Source organism: Parasteatoda tepidariorum, chromosome 7 (genome assembly GCF_982258835.1).
Source record: "Parasteatoda tepidariorum strain Cologne lab strain chromosome 7, Ptep-v5.0, whole genome shotgun sequence".
Lineage (NCBI taxonomy): Eukaryota > Metazoa > Arthropoda > Arachnida > Araneae > Theridiidae > Parasteatoda > Parasteatoda tepidariorum.
Window position 1 is genome coordinate 110,978,092 of NC_141761.1, and position 18,901 is coordinate 110,996,992.

General features: G+C 30.0%; 1 protein-coding gene across 1 annotated transcript in view; it reads left to right on the forward strand.

Annotated features, from left to right (window-relative positions):
- Nucleotides 1-18,901, forward strand: part of LOC107441737 (agrin) — a 331,154-nt gene that overhangs the window by 215,496 nt on the left and 96,757 nt on the right. The window contains exons 5-6 of the mRNA XM_071183001.2: nt 10,001-10,216; nt 12,506-12,721. Coding sequence (XP_071039102.2) covers nt 10,001-10,216; nt 12,506-12,721 — 432 coding nt within the window. The remainder of the gene's footprint in view (nt 1-10,000; nt 10,217-12,505; nt 12,722-18,901) is intronic.

The following is an 18,901-nucleotide window of genomic DNA, read 5'->3' on the forward strand; positions in this document are numbered from 1 at the left end:
TTCTCATCTATGTAAAGAATTTTCAAAAAATTGGTAATTTTTTTTTAAATCAATAACTTTTCAAATATTTAAGTTATTTGTTAAGTTAAGTCCTTTTCTAAAACCCAGATAATTCTAGATGGTATATATAGTTTTAAAAAATCAAACGTTAAAAAAATTCGAGTGTAAGGTGTTTTAAATGTGGCTTTTTTCATTTTCCTTGGCGAAAAAAAATTCCAAATTAGCGAAATACGAAATAGGAGACTTATTGAGAAACAATGCACCATTTTATCTTGATCAGCTTATTTTGTTACAAGCCGTAACGTTATAATACTTCCTAGGTCGCAATCATGCTCATTCACTTCTTATTTAGATAATTCTTACAAAATAATTTTACCAGCGTATAATTTACCTTTTTCACAGTAGTATCTATTTGCAGTTCGCTTTTCCTTTCAAGTCATTTTTCCTTTTTAATTTAGAGATTAATGTGAAAAGCAACAAATTTTAACCAACCTCGATATTTGAGTTATATCTATGAGAAAAGATCAAGTTCTTCATCATTTCAGACAGAATTAAAAGATGAACAATGTAAATTTTGGCATTTCTCAATTTTATACGTAACCATTTGAAACATACAAAGCGGAAGTATACTGTCGTAAATTGTTCTGAAATTTCACCGTCAGTTTCACCCAGCTAATTATAATATCAGCGTCTAATTTTTGACTTAAATCGATGCTAATTTTTAATAATTTAAACAAATTAAAACTATAATTTTTAAATAAATTTTCCTTGTTTGTAAAAACTTGTTTTTCTTCAAAAGAGAAGCACTTTTTTTAAATTTATTTTTTCTTTTTCATTATTTTTTGTTGTATCTCCATATTCTTTTTGTATATTCCAATTATGTATTCTATATTCTCATTCTATTTCTTATTCTATATTTTTACTATATATTCTATATTCTAATTCAATGATTTATTCTATATTATCTTTCTACATTCTTATTCTATATACTCGCTCTATATTTACTTATCTGATTAACTTTTTAAGTCGAGATTTGATATTTTTTTCACTGTTCTTTGTCATAAAGTATAAAATCCATTAAGTTTTGAACACATACCTAAGTTATAAAACACAAAAGATAAATCGTTTTTCATGTTCGCTTTTGATTGAATTTCCTTTCTTTATAAACATTTGTTTTTCTTCAAAAGAGAGCCATTTTTTTAATTTCTTTTTTTCTTTTTCATTCTTTTTTATGTTATATCTCCATACTCTTTTTGTATATTCTAATTGTGTATTCTATATTCTCATTCTAATTTTTATTCTATATTCTTACTATATGTTCTATATTATCATTCTATGATTTACTCTATATTATCTTTTTATATTCCTATTCTATATACTCGTTCTATATCCACTTAACAGATTAAATTTTTAAATCGTGATTTGATATTCACAAGCATAAAATCCATTAAGTTTTGAAACACATGCTTAAGTTATAAAACACAGAAGATAAACCGTTTTCCATGTTCGCTTTTGAGATAAAAATTTTAAACTGCGGTTTAGCATTTAAACTTTGAAGAATTCCAACATTTTTCATTGTCAAAGGAAAAAAGTATTAAACCGGACTTTTGGCAAAAGAGGAAGAAATTATGAAGAAGGCATTTTTTTAATAAAACTGATGTCCTTTTCTTTCATCAATCAATGACAAAATATAATACCTGCGGATGACAGAGTGTATCCGTTTTGGAAGAAATATGTTCCTTTTTGCAATTTCAAAAGAAAAGGCTTTTTGAGAAGAAGAAGCGATAATGCTGTAGAGATATCATTTTCTGTTCAGAAATTGGCGATAAAGTTATCAATTTCATTCACTGGATACTTATGTTCCTCTATGCTTTAAATCCTGAATTCAGCCAACAAAGCTTCATTTTTTTTAATTTTCGTATATATAGTAAAAAGGAACTATATTGCTTAAAATTGGTAAATATAGATAAAGAGGAAGCGAAGATAAAATATGTATTTCAAAATATGAGGTATTTCACTCAAAACGCTTTCAAACAGCATTGATTTTTTAAATAAATGTTTTATTTTTTTAAATAAAAACATATTACTATACGTTTGGTACTAAAATAGTCAAATTATTTTTAAAAAAATACTATAATTTATGTATTGCTTATGTAAAATTCTCTCGCGTGATGTTTCATCTGTGAAAATCCATTCCTCGTCTTTTTGTGTGAGCAAAATTCGATCCCGCGATTTTTATTTTTTTAATAAAAAATCTTTATCATTACGATATTTTTCCTGTTCAAAAATTTCTCCCACTAATTTTTTTGCATTAAAGTAGCCAAATTATTAAAGATAAATACTATAACTTATATATTGATCATGAGAAATTATCTCACTCGATGTTTATCTGTAAAAATCTATTCCGTGTTATTTTGTGTGGGCAAGATTTGATCCAGCAATTTTTATTTCAGGTAAAAATCTTTCTCACCACGGTATTTTGCCTGTTCAAAAACTTCTCTCACCAACTTTTTTCCATGCAGAAATTCACTTTAAATGTTTTGTCAGTTAAAAAATTTGTCTCACGGTGCTTTTTCTTAATGCAAAAATTGTTGTCACAAAATTTGCATTTGCCACTATTCTATAAACTATATTCAGCGATAATTTGAGAAGATAGCCCGCATTCTTAGTATTCTGTTTCCTCTTTTTTTGGAGATGATAATTTCCCATGCGTATTGATACTAAATATTTTGTGGGGAAAGGATCTTCCGACAATGTCAAGCTATCAAAAGGTACCTCGAGATAGAAATGAATTAACATGTCATATATACTAATGAATCGATGTTAAATAATCATAGTGTTAGGTACTTGCAAAAGAGGAAATTGTCTGATTGTAAATAAGTAATAAGTGTTAAAAAGGTATATATCGAGGGATTTCCGAGAAATTCTAAGCACATAGTTTCAGATAATCACAACTAAAAAATTAAATTTAAATAGCATTCAAAAGGGGGACAATTTTCTCCCCTACCAGAATTAAAGTCGTATCCCTAATCCATTTACTGTTTTTTAAGTTCAATGAAAACCGAAATAAAAATTTTTTTCGAATTTTTTTAACTCATTTTATCTTGTGGGCTTGACCTCAAATTCAGTATTAATTTAAGATAAACAATTAAAGAAACTTAACTCATCCACAAATGAATACTTTTTTAAAACATTTTTTTGAGAAAAAGGAAATGTTGATGCTTATATGTGGCCCTCAGCTACAATCTGAAATCTGTACCTATAGAGTTAGGTCAAAAATATTATTTTTAACACAAAAATGACGAAAGGGGCCTTTTTTATCCCCCTCGTTTTTTGTTGCTCTGTAATTCAAAGAAAATAACTTAACGAAAGTATTGTGTTTTTCTGATAATTTGACTCTATTTAAGCGCTTATTTTATCATTCATTTGTTAACCTTATAGGATAGTATATATAGAACCTTCATACCTAGAATAACGGAAGGTTCTAAAGTGGCCCTAAAATGTTTTTGTAGGTACTCTATTACACTTGGTAAGTTACCCCAGTTTCATTAAAAAACAAACGAATTTCAACTTATCCTCAATTTTTTTTTTGAGAAGAGAAGAGAAACTGCTGCATAAGTATAATTAAAAAGTCTGTGTACCGTTTAATCCAATATTTTCGTTTGTCTAATTGAATAAAATACCATAGAAATGTGATGATCTGATATATTTTTTATGAAATTAATCATGATTATATTATAAGATTTTTGGTGTCGAATTGATGTACACACAAACCTGAGAGGAGATATACTGGCCCTTACAAACTTTCTAGGTATACAGCAATGTTCAGTGTTCAGTCTTTCTAGTGTTCTAAGCAACTTGGACTAAAATTTTAATTACGTTTGAGGGAGAGAAGAAAAAAGTATTAATTCAAACCACCCTATGATCGGTGAAAAATCTCATAATATAGCACAAAAACAGTCTAGGTCTAAAAATCACACAACAAAAAAGTATTTATGATTTCTATATGAAAGTTTCGGTTTCAAAGCGAAATCATAAAAATTTTTTCGAAACATTTTTTAGAATTATATTGCATTAATGAAATTAATAGTGACTGAACTACCCCGGTGGATTTTTCGGATAAGTGCTCGACCCGACGCCACGTGAGAACCAAACATTACAAAATTACAGTAAAGTAAAATTAAAACTAATAAAGATTGATACACATTAGTAAATATCACAAAATCGATGACAATGTAAATTTAAAACAATAAATCAAGTGTTGTAAACCATGTAAGAAAGTAAAGTAAACAAGTGGATAAATGAACGCAAAATGTTCCCGTGTAAAGAAAAAACCAGATAGTTCAACATCCCCAATGTATTAAGGATCTATATATTACAAAATTTAACACTAAACATTCCATGACTGGTCAAATGACCGCTTAGGAATTTTTGCATCGAAAATGAACTTATAATCTTATCGTTTTTGCACATTTGACTTGATGACTTTTTCTAGCAATTATATACAGTTAGTATTCTATTATTAATCTTATTTTGTCTGTTTAGAGTAATACTTGTCGTATACCTATTTCTACCACAACCGGTAATTTGACCGGGACAACAGTTTATTGCTTTATACAGTTATCGGATCAGAGATAACGATGTAATGCGGGTTCAACGTATTGCATTCGATGAGTTGTACATTTCTGAAAAGACTGTTGCGCAGTTAGTTCAATCAGAATAACTGTGAATCTAAATTTCAAGAAAGCACCTAAAATTTTAGATTGGCATTTTCGTGCAAGAAAAAGTGACAAAAACAAAATGTTTTGGTATTTCTACTATAGCCGGTCATTTGACCGGCTATAGTAGAAATAGGTATGTAATAAGTGTTGGTATGTTTAGTGTTAAAATCAATCATAATAATCAATAAATTGCATCAATAAGTTCGAAGATATCAATTGCTCTTAACGCTTTCACTCTCTCCAGCAACCGAAATCAAATATTATATTTGAAAAGACAACAACGCATTTCTAACACAGAATGGAAATAATTGGTTGCATCGATATCGCACCAGTTGTTTCGAAATTAAAAAGAAAATAAACAAAACGGAATTGGGAAAGAACTAATGCATCTGGCAACCTTTTATTGTACTTCATTTACACTATTGGAACTCAAAGAGTCAATGCTAGAAAGAAAAAGATAAAAAGGAATTTTCCATAAGTGTGTGCTTCTTAGAGAAAAGAAAGTGGGCAAAGTTATTTACTCTGTCACGTACTACTTGGAACATATAAAAGACGTGGCTTCTTTTCGCGAAAAGCTGTCAAAAGAGATAAAAGTTAATCTCTCCTCAAGCTTCCGGCAGAGAGGGACCACAATTTAAGTATGGATTCGATAGCTTTTCTGTTCCTTGAAAACTCATTAAGAGGACTATTCGATCCTTTTATACAGTATATACCCACAGCTTCTCCCTTTACAAAGGGAGAATAACAAAGTGGGAGGTCGAGGAGGTAATTAAAGTTCAGAATCATGCCCTGAGAATGTGACTAAGATGTGTTTAATGGATCGCAGATTTTGTGAACAAATTCAATAGAAGTTTGAGGTATTACTCTGCCCAGAACTATATTGCATTACGCTTAAGCTTATTAATTTTTAAAATGCTTCATGTAAAGCGGAAAACAATTATTTTCAACTTGCAGAAATTATTTACAAAAGAAGAAGAACATAGAAGAAAAGCAAAATTTATTTGCAAAATTAGTTCGAGGTCGAGGAGATAATTAAAGAGGTGACTAAGGTTAGCGGATCTTAGATTTTGCGAACAAATTTTAAAAAAAATATTATATTACTTTGCACTAAATTGTATCTCATTATATTTATGTTTGTTCATTATTAACAAGCTAGATGTTATGAACAAAAATTATTTTCAGCTAGCAGAAATTTAAAAACTAAGACTAAAGCGAAAAGCAAAAAAATATTTTCTAAAGAAGAGCAAAAAATGCAATGGTCGAGGAGATAAGGTTCAGACTCATTTCCTGAGTATGTGACACGTGTTTGTTCAATTAGTTTTTTGGTAACAAAATTAATAAATAAATATAATAGTTAATATTATATTGTATGTTAATGCTTTATAGTGTATGGTTATGCTATATTTAATTGGTTTGCTATGTTTATACATATGTATTGTTAAAACTCACGATATGAAAATCAAAAAATTTGTACCATTCGCGATCTTGAAAATTGCATGTAATAGTTGCATTTATTTTTTACAAAAAATTCCAAATTTTTCATTAGATATAATTCAATATATTAGATAAGATACATGTATTTCCTATTCATATTTTGTATTGTATTCTCTTTCTGGACTTTAGCAAAACCTTTGGCGTACAGAGAGAGAGCAATTTTAGACATTTGTCGCGCTCTCTCGATAGAAAAGGTTTTGTTTTTATGACTTCCAGAGCTGGTACCCCCTGAGGACGTCAGTTTCGGTTGTCATATTTATTCATTTTTTCATATTTCATTGTTTCTTTTATTACGCTTATTAGGCTACTGTTTGCATGATTGATGTAAAAAAATTGTAAAATATTACTTCGTAAATAGTGCATTTAATAGTTAGAATGTAATATTTCCAAGAAATTCTATATTTTGTGATGTAACACATTCGTTACTAAAGATAGGACACTAGATGTAACGAAAGCAATAGACGTTTGAGTTATTACTTTGCAAAACAAAACATTGCATTGCACTGGTGTCCATGCTTATTTGTAATAACAATGCTTTACATACTAAGGTGACATTTCGTCACTTATTACTTAAAAGGAAAAAGAGTGAGAGAGTTAAATTTTTTTTTCAAAAAATTCTAAAGTTTGTTTAAATTTGTTGCATATGATGTAACATAAAATAATTTTTTTCCCTTTTTAAAGAGAGAGACCACAATTTAAATGGGAATTCCATTGCGTAAATCTTTTTGTGCTTTAAATACACAAGTTATATGTTGCCTGATAATTTATTTCAAAAATTATATTCTGCATTAAAAATTACATTTTGTCGACGAATTTGTTTAAAAATTTTGAATTATATTTTTCTCAGTAATACACATTGCAAATTTTAATTTAATGAGTTACTATAGAAATTATTTTTTGATCAATTATTTGTTTTAGGACCTATATTTTGATCAATGATTTGCTTTGGAAATAATGTTCTTCCTTATAAAACATGTTTATTTCTCATAGCCTTCACTTTAAAAACGGAATTGATCAAAACGGATTAAACCAGAGATTTTAATTGCAGTCCAGCTTAGACTAAAACATCTGTCTTTGTAAATTCCCAGTTTAGTGAGTGTTTTGGAAGCATTATTCGGGAGCCCAAAACAGATAAGGCCTGTTCAAGCCGCCGACACCACTTCAATCTCTCCAGATCGATTTAGGTTTTAATCTAAAATAGAAGCTGCTGCTGAAAATTGAGAGATGAATCTGAATAGGGTGGAGTAGTTGCTTATTCAGAGATGATTGCAGAGTCACGCTTCAGGCTCTAAATTTATTTTCCTATAAAATAGAGTAGAACTATTCAAAAAGATACGCCAGAACTTCGATTGGATAATAACAGCGGGATTCCCTTTATCTAGGGAAACAAGTTTATATTATTTACTCAGTTTAAAGGGCATAAAGGGGAACATAAACTTTTTTTTTTAATTTCTTCCAACTCAGTTGAAATATACACTGAATACTGAAAGGCTATGCAGAAATTGGAATATATGCGAAATGATTTAGCTTCATTGATAAGAATGAATTATACGAATAAAATTGAATAAGCTTACTTGCTGCTTCATTTTTTTATTTATGGAAAATGAAAATTTTTTTTCTTTAACTATTGTTTTATATAAAAGTTTGATGTTAAATAAAATTTTACTTAAAAAAAGGGAAAAATTGAAAATAAAAAATGGCGCATTAAACCAGAGTCAAAAATTTTGATGGTTTTCCATTGATTGACCAACATGATCTTGATGGTAATCATCAATAATTCCATCATGAACCATTAAATTTTTTGATGGTAACCAACATAAGTAACCATCACCTCAATGAAGGAACTTGGACAGATTTATGAGGGTCCAACATAAGAATAGAAACTTGTTTTGATGGTTTGTTCGTGTTAAACCATCATGAATTTATATCATAGTATCTTAGAAATCAAATGTTGGAACGATCATGAACAACCCTCATACCGATCTAGGAATTCGTACTGATTTATGATGGTTCAATGTTACAAAATCTAAGTTGTTTTGATGGTATTCCTGAGAACCAACCAGAACTCCCATCAAACCATCGTGGAAATATATAGTTTGAACCATCACGGATCATCAGTTTGAACCATCACGGATCACGAACCATCATGGATTGTTGGTACTTGATGGTTGACCATCATAGTATTAAAGTAACATTTTCCATCATGGAAAAATGGAAGTTTGTTGTCAAAAACCATGAACACGTAATGGAAAATGTTGGATAATGGTGATCATCAAATGATGTTGGACCATCATGAATCGCTCTGAAACCAACATAAACCATCAAAATGTTTTAATGGGACCATCAAGAATTTGGTTTTTGGAAATAAGTTATGTAACTGCTTAACTGATTCATTTAATTACGTCATAAGTGTAACCCTCATCTGAAGTACATTTTTATTCATAAAAACCATTTTTACTCATTATATAGAACATTTTTTATTCTAATTCGACATTTATTCTATCTCTAATTCTATAGAACATTTTCAGAACAATTTTTATTCTTAATTTAATTCCGGTAAACCATCAGCTAATTTTTCCTACCAACAGAGGGCCCCATAAGCTTTTCAAAATAGAAAAAAAAAACAGTGCATTAATTGAACATTAAGGATCTGTATCACAAATATGAAAGTGACCTACTACTTAAATAAAGCGTTCAATATATTGAAAGTATGCTAAAATTATCGAAAACAAGTAAATCAAAGAATCAAGTTAAGTGATAACATAGTTTATACAAGTAAAATATAGAGAGAACAGTCCATGGTTTAAAAATTAGCTACTCTGCATTATTTTTACATTCATTTACTTGTACAATAAGTGCCGTAACTCTTTGGGGTATTGAAAATATTTTATGATAATTGTAATAACGATTTTGCATTTCATTTAAAACAATTTCTCTACTAGAAAATTAGCTTTTTGATTTTTCTATGTTACTTTTCAACTGTCTCTCAACTCTTCAGGAAATGTGTAATTTTACATTGACGATTTAGCGGTTCATTTCTAATCAGTTCTTTGATAGATAATTAACTTAGACTTCACTTTATTATCAGTACAAAGAGTATGTATGTAGTTATTTACATCGCACTAGAGTTGCACAATGGGCTATTGGCGACGGTCTGGGAAACATCCCTGAGAATGACCCGAAGACATGCCAACGCAAATTTTGATCCTCTGCAGAGGTCATGGCTCTTCTGCTTTGGTAGCCCGACGACATGCGTGCGAAGTCAAACACTTCAGGGTAGAACAGTTTAACGGGGACCGATACCACGCACCTCTGTCCCTACGCAGGCTGATCAAAGTGGTCACTCACCCGCTTACTGACAGCAACCAGTGATGCTTGACTTCAGTGTTCCACGGGGAACCGTGTCTTTACGATAAGTCCGCTGCGTGACGTACATAGAGTAACTTAACTCTTCAGGATATTTGTATTATTTTATGTTAACGTAAGTGACGATGATACTCTTCATTTTGTATAGTTGTAAGAAAATTAGATTTCACGTAATTTCTACGTTCATTTACTTGTACAAGGATATTTGAATTATTTTATTATATTCCTAATGACGCTTTATTTTGGACAGTTTTGTTAGAAAAATAGTTTCCACTTACTAGCATTACAAAATATACGTTTACTCTTCAGAATATTTGAATCATTATTTTGTTTCAACCCTAATGGCAGTAATAATAATAATAATAATAACATTAATAATAATAATACATTTCAGCTTAAGAACTGTACTTTATTTTCAGATCCCTGTGAAGGCGTTGACTGCCCAGCATCACAGGTGTGTCAACTGGACGAGCATAGAAATCCAATCTGTAGATGTAATGCAGTGTGTAGTCCAGAACTGAGACCAGTTTGTGGTTCAGATGGTAAAACATACACTAACGAATGCACTCTGCGCGTCGAAGCTTGCAAATCTCGCAAAAGTATTCGCATCATCTATACTGGGGAATGCAGTGCTGGTAATTATATTTCGAAATTTTTATACTTAATTACAAAGATGTGGCTATTTTTTTTCAACTCATCACAGCAGAAATAATCAAAATATCTTATTTAATAAGTCAATTTTATATCATCATAAACAAAAGCAAAATTCCTAAACATCTCAAACCCTTAATTTAATTTACTCTTGATATAAAAAAAAAATGTCGTTTATTTTCTGCAATATTAAAATATTTCAGTGACAAAAAAAAATCTTATAAGCATTACATTTATTTTTCGAATAGTTTCCTACAATGTATTTATTATGCGGGATGTTTCGTTAATTCCACCCTTAATCTCTATGTTTAGAATTTTTATAAAAAATTAAAACAAAATAAGTATAAACAAAAAAGTATATATAGTTTGTCCGAAGTAAGAATTCCCCTAGCCATTCGTCTGGATCCGTGGCTGTGACTGTGGTAACGAGGTATAGTAGGGGTGTGGGGTTACTGTTCAGAACAGGTTTTTGCTCGGTTCAGCGAGAGAAATGGAATATTTTTCTTCGGTCGATTGTGTTAGCCGTAGAGTGAAGAGGAGCTACCCTCCCTGAAATGCGCTATTCTTGTTTAAATAGCAGCAGACGGCCTCAGACTTTGTCAAATCATGTACCATGATTTGACAAACTATAGTTTTGACAAATCATGGTACATGAAGTCTGGTGTATTAAACGAGACAAGTTCGATTGCGGGAAAAAACAGAGTTGTTAAGAGACGATTATTAGAAACATCTGCAAGTTTTAACCTCCAATTAAACTGGTTTTGATGCTTATTACTTATTACTTTCTTTACTGTAATTGGTCAAATATCGATAGCGTCTGTGTTTTTTCGTCAGAAAAATAATTTATGACCCCTAATGTGTATAATTTTGTGTCTAATTTAATTGAGTATTCTGAAAAATACTTGTTAAGGGTGGACTGAATGGATGACCTTGTATATCAAACATTATCGTGGAAAATAATTTTTGCGTATTTTAATATTGATATAGTACAATATAAGATAGTTATATAATAGTATATTGCACTATAACAATATCTTGTTAAGAATGTGCAAAGTTAAAAATGTTTAACAAAACATCGTTTTTGACATTTTTTTCATTTAACTAGTTCGTAGTATATATCTTTAAACGTTCTCTCTAATAACCATAAATGCAATCGATCTTTCAGATATGCATACAAATAAAAAGTTTCATTAATAAAAGAACGTTATATTCAATAAATATTTTTTGTTAATAGAAAGAGTAAAGAAGCGTCTGTTTCTTTCATAGGTTAAGCAAAAATAGAGAACACTTATTTAAAATTTAGAAGATTAGTTTCGGTAGAAAATTTGTTTTGAACTTTCAATTTTTACGTTTTCTATTTTCATGGCACTGAATATTTAAACACATTTTGTCTGGTCTACCACTGCAGTTAAATAAACCAGACAAAATGAGATTTTGTCTACTGTGGAAGAGCAAGGTTTTTCTAATACTTTTATCCTGCTTATGATGAATTGTTTATTAAACTCTTTGTCTTCGTTAATAATGTATTTTTCAATTGAGCTTCATAGTATGAAAGAGAGAGACAAGGAAGAAAATATTATTACTGTATACTTTTTTGAATCTAAAAAGTAAGAATTCGCTTTCCAGAAAAATCTCAGTTTCTTATTGTAAATATATATTTTATACATAAGTGTTTCTCATGTTAAAGTAGAAATCGATTCACTCTAGAAACGCAATATTAACTCCACTTTCAGAAAAAGTCACTCACATCTACAGTTTCTGCTAGACGGAAACTTCTGAATGTGGGATATCACCTTTTACCCCCGAAGTCTTTATAGGTTATTTACATAAAGTCAGTAGACTAAAAAGAGTTGCTGGCCGGAGATAATGAGAATTAAAACTTAAAAATTTAAAAATCATTTCAACTTTTATTGGACTGATTAACTATTATAAATCGGAAGAATGTTAAAAGAGTTATAACTCATTTAAAATTTAAGAAAAAAACTAGAGCTCTAAAATCGCTGGAAAATTTCAAAAGCATTATTTATCAATGAAAAGATTTCATTGCTTGCCAATGAATTAAGAAGGCATAATTAAAATGATAAAAACAAATTAGATTACTTTATCAAACTTAAACATGATGTGGATTTTTTTATGGAATTACTAAATCCATTGCTTTCACGCCATCCCCAACTTGGAAGTATTTTTATGGAAGATCTGGAGTAAAATTTATGATACAATAAATTCTTATATAATTTCGTTTTTTATATTCATGCATCTATATATTTCTTTAGGAGCCAATCCTTGCGAGAATTTAGAATGTGGTCCCAACCAAGAATGTGATATAGATCGTTACGGGATTGCAACCTGCCAATGTCCACCAGCCTGTGAACCAGTAATGAGACCTGTATGCGGTACTGATGGTCACACATATCATAATGACTGTGACTTGCATCGGCAATCTTGCCTTATGAAGCGAGAAGTCACTCTTGCCTATAGGGGAGAATGTGGTACGTAAATTTCAGTATATTATTGCGACATAAATTTGCAATTCGTAAAAAGAAAGATAATCGCAATATGAGAAATTAAAATGGAATGTATAAATTATTGAAGTCATAGGTGTAGATTTTAACACTTTAGCTTCATTCCCTCTTTAATAAATCAGTAGCATGATATTTATTATCAAACATTACTTGTGTGTGATTGGCAAACCCCTGAGATCTGACGTAGTCAGATATAATCCATGAGGGCGTTGACATACAAAAATCACGATTAATAATTTCCATGGCAGTACTTGGGTAAAGCAGAATAGGTATCGCATTTTTTTTTATAAATTGGAATGCTTTTTTGTTTCCCTTGAGAGAGGGGCATTTAAGTTGATCACTTACAAAACTGACAAGAGTGGTCTGACGTTACTATCTGTTTGATTAATAATATTTAATTACTGTTTCATTATTATTTTTTTGATTTTTATTCATAATAGAAATAACCTCTTTCAGAAAGTTGCCTGTCTTTCTAAAATTTGAGAAGTGGGTCATTATAAATATATTTTTTAAAAAAGGTGGTCATAATATTTGAGCATTTTATTTTATAACCGTCGTTGAATAGCCGACACAATTTATTGGGTTTACGACAACTAATGTTCAACCTCGTAACCTTGTAATTTTGAATCCAATCCAAAAGACAAGGAATCAAGTATTGAGGGAAATTGCTTTCCTGGTAGACTTTTTGATGGAACTAGCCCGCATTTGCGCTACACGGAGGGGAAAATCCTGAAAACTTCCCACGAGTCTGACGGCTCTAGGGGGTTCAAACCCATGGTCTGTCTACCACTGGAGATATTTTACGTCCGCACTGGGGTTAATACAACCCGGATGAGGAATTCGTATTGACCAGCTATCGCTGAGTTTTGAACCCAGTTCGCCTCATTGGACGGCGAGCTCTCTAGCCTTTGAGCCATCACGGCTATATATTTGAAGATTTATTTTATTTTATGACCGTCGTTGAACAGCTGAGTCAATTTTTGGTTTACGACTACCAATGTTCAACGCCGTAGCCTTGTAGTTTTGAACTCAAACCAGAAGATAAAGGAACTTCTGGATAGAGTAATGGGAGAAATTAATTTTCGTGGAGGACTTTTTGATGGAACTAACACGCATTTGCGTTACATGGAGAGTATAACCATGAAAACCTCTCACGGTCAGCCTGACTGCAGGGAGACTAACCGATGATTCGTCTACCACTGAGGATAATTCATGTCAGCATTGTGGTTGGTGCTAGCCGGGTGCGGAATTTGTATCGACTAGCCATCGCAGGGATTCAAACCTGGTTCACCTCATTGGAAAGCGAAAGCTCTATCCACTGATTCACCTCGGCTCTATATTTGAAGATTGTATAAACCCTTGAATATATAACAGTAGGAACACAGAATGTTCCCCTTTTTAAAAAATTGATAGTGCAGTGTATGATGTCGGTAGCTTGTAGATTCAAATTTTAAAAAAAAAATCATTATTTGCAATGTATTGAGAGCTTCTGCATAAGTAATAAGATCAATATGCGTGTTGTGAGTCTACGAAAAAGTTAATTGATAGTGTATGAAGTGAATCGTTATGATTTCTGCTTCTAAAGCAAAATATCACAATAATTACACATTTTGGAAACCTCGAGTTAACGCAACGTTCATATATTTTGATGCTTCTCGTAAAGATTCGAAAGAACGTGTGTGGTTCGTCTGTAAAAAAATTCGTGTATATTGCATGGAATAGGTCACTACAGATTCGGTTTCCTTACAAAGGTCTCTTAAGCATTTGGGAACCTCGAGTTAAGAATGAGAAAAACATTGTTGTTGTTGTTACTAATGGCGTTTACCAATGCCAGCAAGCCTGCCTGGGTAGTCAAGAGAATTTGTAAGTGAGAGGGTGCGTTTGTTGTGTTTCAGTGGCGCAACCTATGGCTAAGAATACGATTTCAGCCATATACACGTTATAGACCGTTTTACAAGGTGGACCCAATTATAATTTAATTATTCATCCACAAATCGTAATTTTGGCTTGAAGCAGAAAAAAGCCAATTTCCAATTCAGTACCTCCAGAGGTATTTATTTTTCATGCGAACTTTCAGGACTTTGTGAAACCGACAGATTTAACCAATCACCCGGGAAATCTACGGCCAGCTGGATTCTAACTTACTTTCGCGTGTGTTGTTCGGCTGTGAAAAAATTGAGTGCGCAGTGTGTGAAGAAGGTCACTATAGTTTTGGTATTTTTTTGAAATCGAATCACAATATTTACACATCCAAGTATTTGTTTTTTACAAAACGGGTCCCAATCCAATGTTTAACATTTAGAGAACTTTTTTGCACTGATCTATTATGCCTTCAGAATTTACTCAAATGGGACTCCCAAGATCTATTTTTTCCTTTTTCATAGATAAGGAATGTTACGCTTGGTATCTCTTAACTTCTGATTCATAAAAAAAGAAAAACAGAAATTGAAGAGAAGAACAGAAAAACTTTATGAAAGTAAAAACATTAAAGTTTCTGAAAACAATCCTCCCTCTAAGATTTCATTTTGTTCTTTTACCAATTGTTCTTTTCCCAATAGGTTAGAGATATAAAACTCAGGAAACTGGAGATGACTTTAGACTCAAAGGTACAAAAATATTTCGAAAAAGTTTGGAATATTAGAAAACCGGTACAACTTTTGTTCTCGTGTTTGGCTTGATTTATCGGAGCACTTTGCATATAGCAGATTTCAAGAGGTTTCTGGCGAATGTATTTTCTTCGCAATCTGTTTCGAATGTTTTGAGATTGTGTAAAATGTTCTTTTTTTATGTTTCCATATCGACATTTTTCGCTAAATCAGAGCAGCATCGAAAGTCTTTTTGTTTAAATCTAAAAAATTTAAATATCAAATTTTTCAGATTTCAAATTTGTTTCCAAGTTTCAAGTTAATTGAAAAAAGAAATTATTCAGCATAAAAGAAACTGGTTTTTGATAAAATATTTTCTAATTTTGAAGTAGATTTAAATTCTGATATTTGTGTGACGTTTAACTTCTTTATATAATTTGAACTTAATTTATAAACTTTTCAAAATGTTCCTGTATCCTGTACAATTAAATGTAATGATTTCTTCAAAAAAATTAAAATTCATTTTTTTAAATCTTTTATTTATTGAATACTTTTAAGTAACTAAATATTTTACAGAAAATTCATTTTCAACTTATAAAATATTAAAAAATTTAAATTTTGAATAATTGTTATTTGTCATTAATGTTTGAGAATCTAAATTTGCTTCATTATGTTTCATGTTATGTTTGTGTTACTTGTTTCACACTTATTGTTCACAAATATTTAAAACATTTTGAGAGTATTCAATTACTTCTCTTATATTCAAGTATTTTTCGTAAAATTAGATACTAAGCAGTAATTCGAATTATATCTGAAAACTTTAATTAACGGAAGTTTAAAAAGAAAATTTATTTAAATCCATGTTAATATTCTTTAAATTAATGAAATGTTAAATATTTTAAATTTAATTTGGCTGTTACAATTAATTTATGTTTAAAAATTAGACTAAATATTTCTAGCAACATAACTATTTATTAAACATAATATCTTATATTAAATTGTCTCTACAATCAAAATATTTATGAGAAATTTTCAGTTAACAACCAGTAACTGCTTCATTCTTAACACAGAATTGTGAAATAAATGCATTTATATTTTATCGTTTAAAATATTATATTTGATTTCCTTTTAGAGTGTTTAATATTTGTTTTGTTTGTTGCATTTATTACGAATGAAATAAGTTTAATTTGCTTTTAAAGAGCAACTTTTCCATGGATGAACATGAAAGTCTTCGTTAATTTTGTAGGAACTAAGTTCAATTTATGTTTATTAAATCCTAAAATGTATTGCAAGACCTTTTTTTAATAATTTTTTTAAAGAATTCTGTTGAAAATTTGTCGTTTTATTGAATGCTATTATAGTTATTCAAAACCCTCTTACTTTTCATTTATTTTCTTTCAAAATTTCATAACCAAGTCTTGCAACGCATTTCAAGTTAAACATTACATAAAATGAACATATTGCCTGGAATATTAACTAAAACTATACCAACTCGATTCTTATAAGTTACACGCGATATTTTTTTCCTGACATTTTTTCTTGCAAAGTAATAGAAAGTTTTTAATTTTTTTTTTTTTTTTAAGAAAAATTTCGTTTCCTTTTTCGTCTTAACGTTCCAAATATCTTCAAACCATTCCCCAATATTTTCTCCTTTTTGTGCATTTGGTTGTTGTTGCCACTAATGCCTCTTGCTAATAGTAGTAAGCCAACTACAGGAAACAAAGCGATTTAAGGAGTTTGTGCTTTTCTTGTTTTTAAGTGGCGCCATCTATGACCAAGAATACCGCTTCAACCACTAACACATCACAGCCCATTTTACAACGGCGGATCCATTCTTGCATCATTCATTTATCCACAGATCGTTATTTTGACCTGAACCAGAAAACGATTAATCTTTAATTCAGTACCCAGAGAGACATTGATTTGTTATAGAAATTTGGAGGACTAAGTAACCTGGATAGATATAACGTACACCAGTCACCATTTAATACAGAGAATTTTTCGGCCTGCTTGATTCGAGCTCACGATCTCACGAACATGAGCCCAACGTCCTTCCAAACAGACTATCCCGTCCCGGCTGTACCCGTCCCGGTAAATTTAGTATTGATAATAAGCAGTCGATTTAAGGACAAATGAAGTTCAATTTATTGTGTATAAATGCGTATAATTCGAGAGAATCTAGTTATTTAATCTAGTTATTTAATCTAATTATTAATTTTAGTCATTAGTAGGGTAGATAGGAAAAGATAACTAAAGAAATAGGTTTTTTTAGTACTAGCATTAGCAATTTAATTATTAATTAAATTAAAATATTAATTAAGTAACGTTACAAAAAAAGTTGATAAAAGAATATACCATAGCAATTCATACTTTCCTGGTATTCGGGGAAAATTTTAATTGAACATAAATCGAATTCAAAACTGGAGTCAAATTCTCAGGTGTCGGAGTTGGATTCGAACATTTTTACTACCTACTCCACAACACTCAGCAACACAATTAAATTATGCTCAAAATGAACTGCTTACACCAACAAGATTAAAAAAGTTGAAATACTTTCTTTTCTTTTTTTTTCATTTATTGCATTTTTCGGTAGCTTTACGTTATTAGATTAAACTAATTACATTTTTAAAAATTCATCACCTCAAAATAAATATTAAGTCTAATCAGAATCGTTACTGTTGCTCCAGGGTCAAAATTTCTCCGGTACTTATCCCTTTCGGTGTCTGAAGTAGTCTATTTGTTACTTATTGAAAGCAACATAAATTGCAGTAATAGTACCAAAATTATTATCTGAAATTAATTTAGAATCATTGGATATTCAATAACAGCATGGCGCTTTCCGTGGTTCCCTTAAACGCATCAGTACCTTTTCTCCATTTATTTTGCTTTTTAGTACATTTTGTTATTTGTGTCAATTACCGTTGATTTTAAGTTATTTAATTTTATAAAAACGTGTTTGAAAATCACATTTATAAATAAAGTAAACACGTGGTTTTAGAAAACTTTAGGAATACTAATTCGGAGATATAGGCCCGCTATCCACGTTAATCACAAACAAATATTAAAAAACTAAATATTTAATATTAAAAAATAGTTAAATATTAAATATTAAAAATACTTAAATATTAAAAATATATAAAAATTGAATATTAAAAATATTTGAATATTAAATATTAAAAATGTTTAAATATTAGAAATATATTAAAAATACTTAAATATTGAAAATATTTAAATAATAAAAATATTTAAATATAAAAAATATTTAAATATTGAAAATATTTAAATATTAGAAGTATTTAAATATTGAAAATATTTAAATATTAAAAATATTTGTAATAAATATTTGTATTATTAAAAATATTTGTAAAAATACTTGTAAGAAATATTTAAAAACTAAAGACTGAGCGATAAAGTCCTTAACATGATCGTCTACCGTGTGCTCCAGAAAAAAACGTTCTATTAGTCTGACTCAATGAAAAAACATTTCCATCACTGTTACTTTAGGGATAACTCTGCATTAGTCTTGTGAGTCGTCAAGATGAATTTAATTATTATACTAATG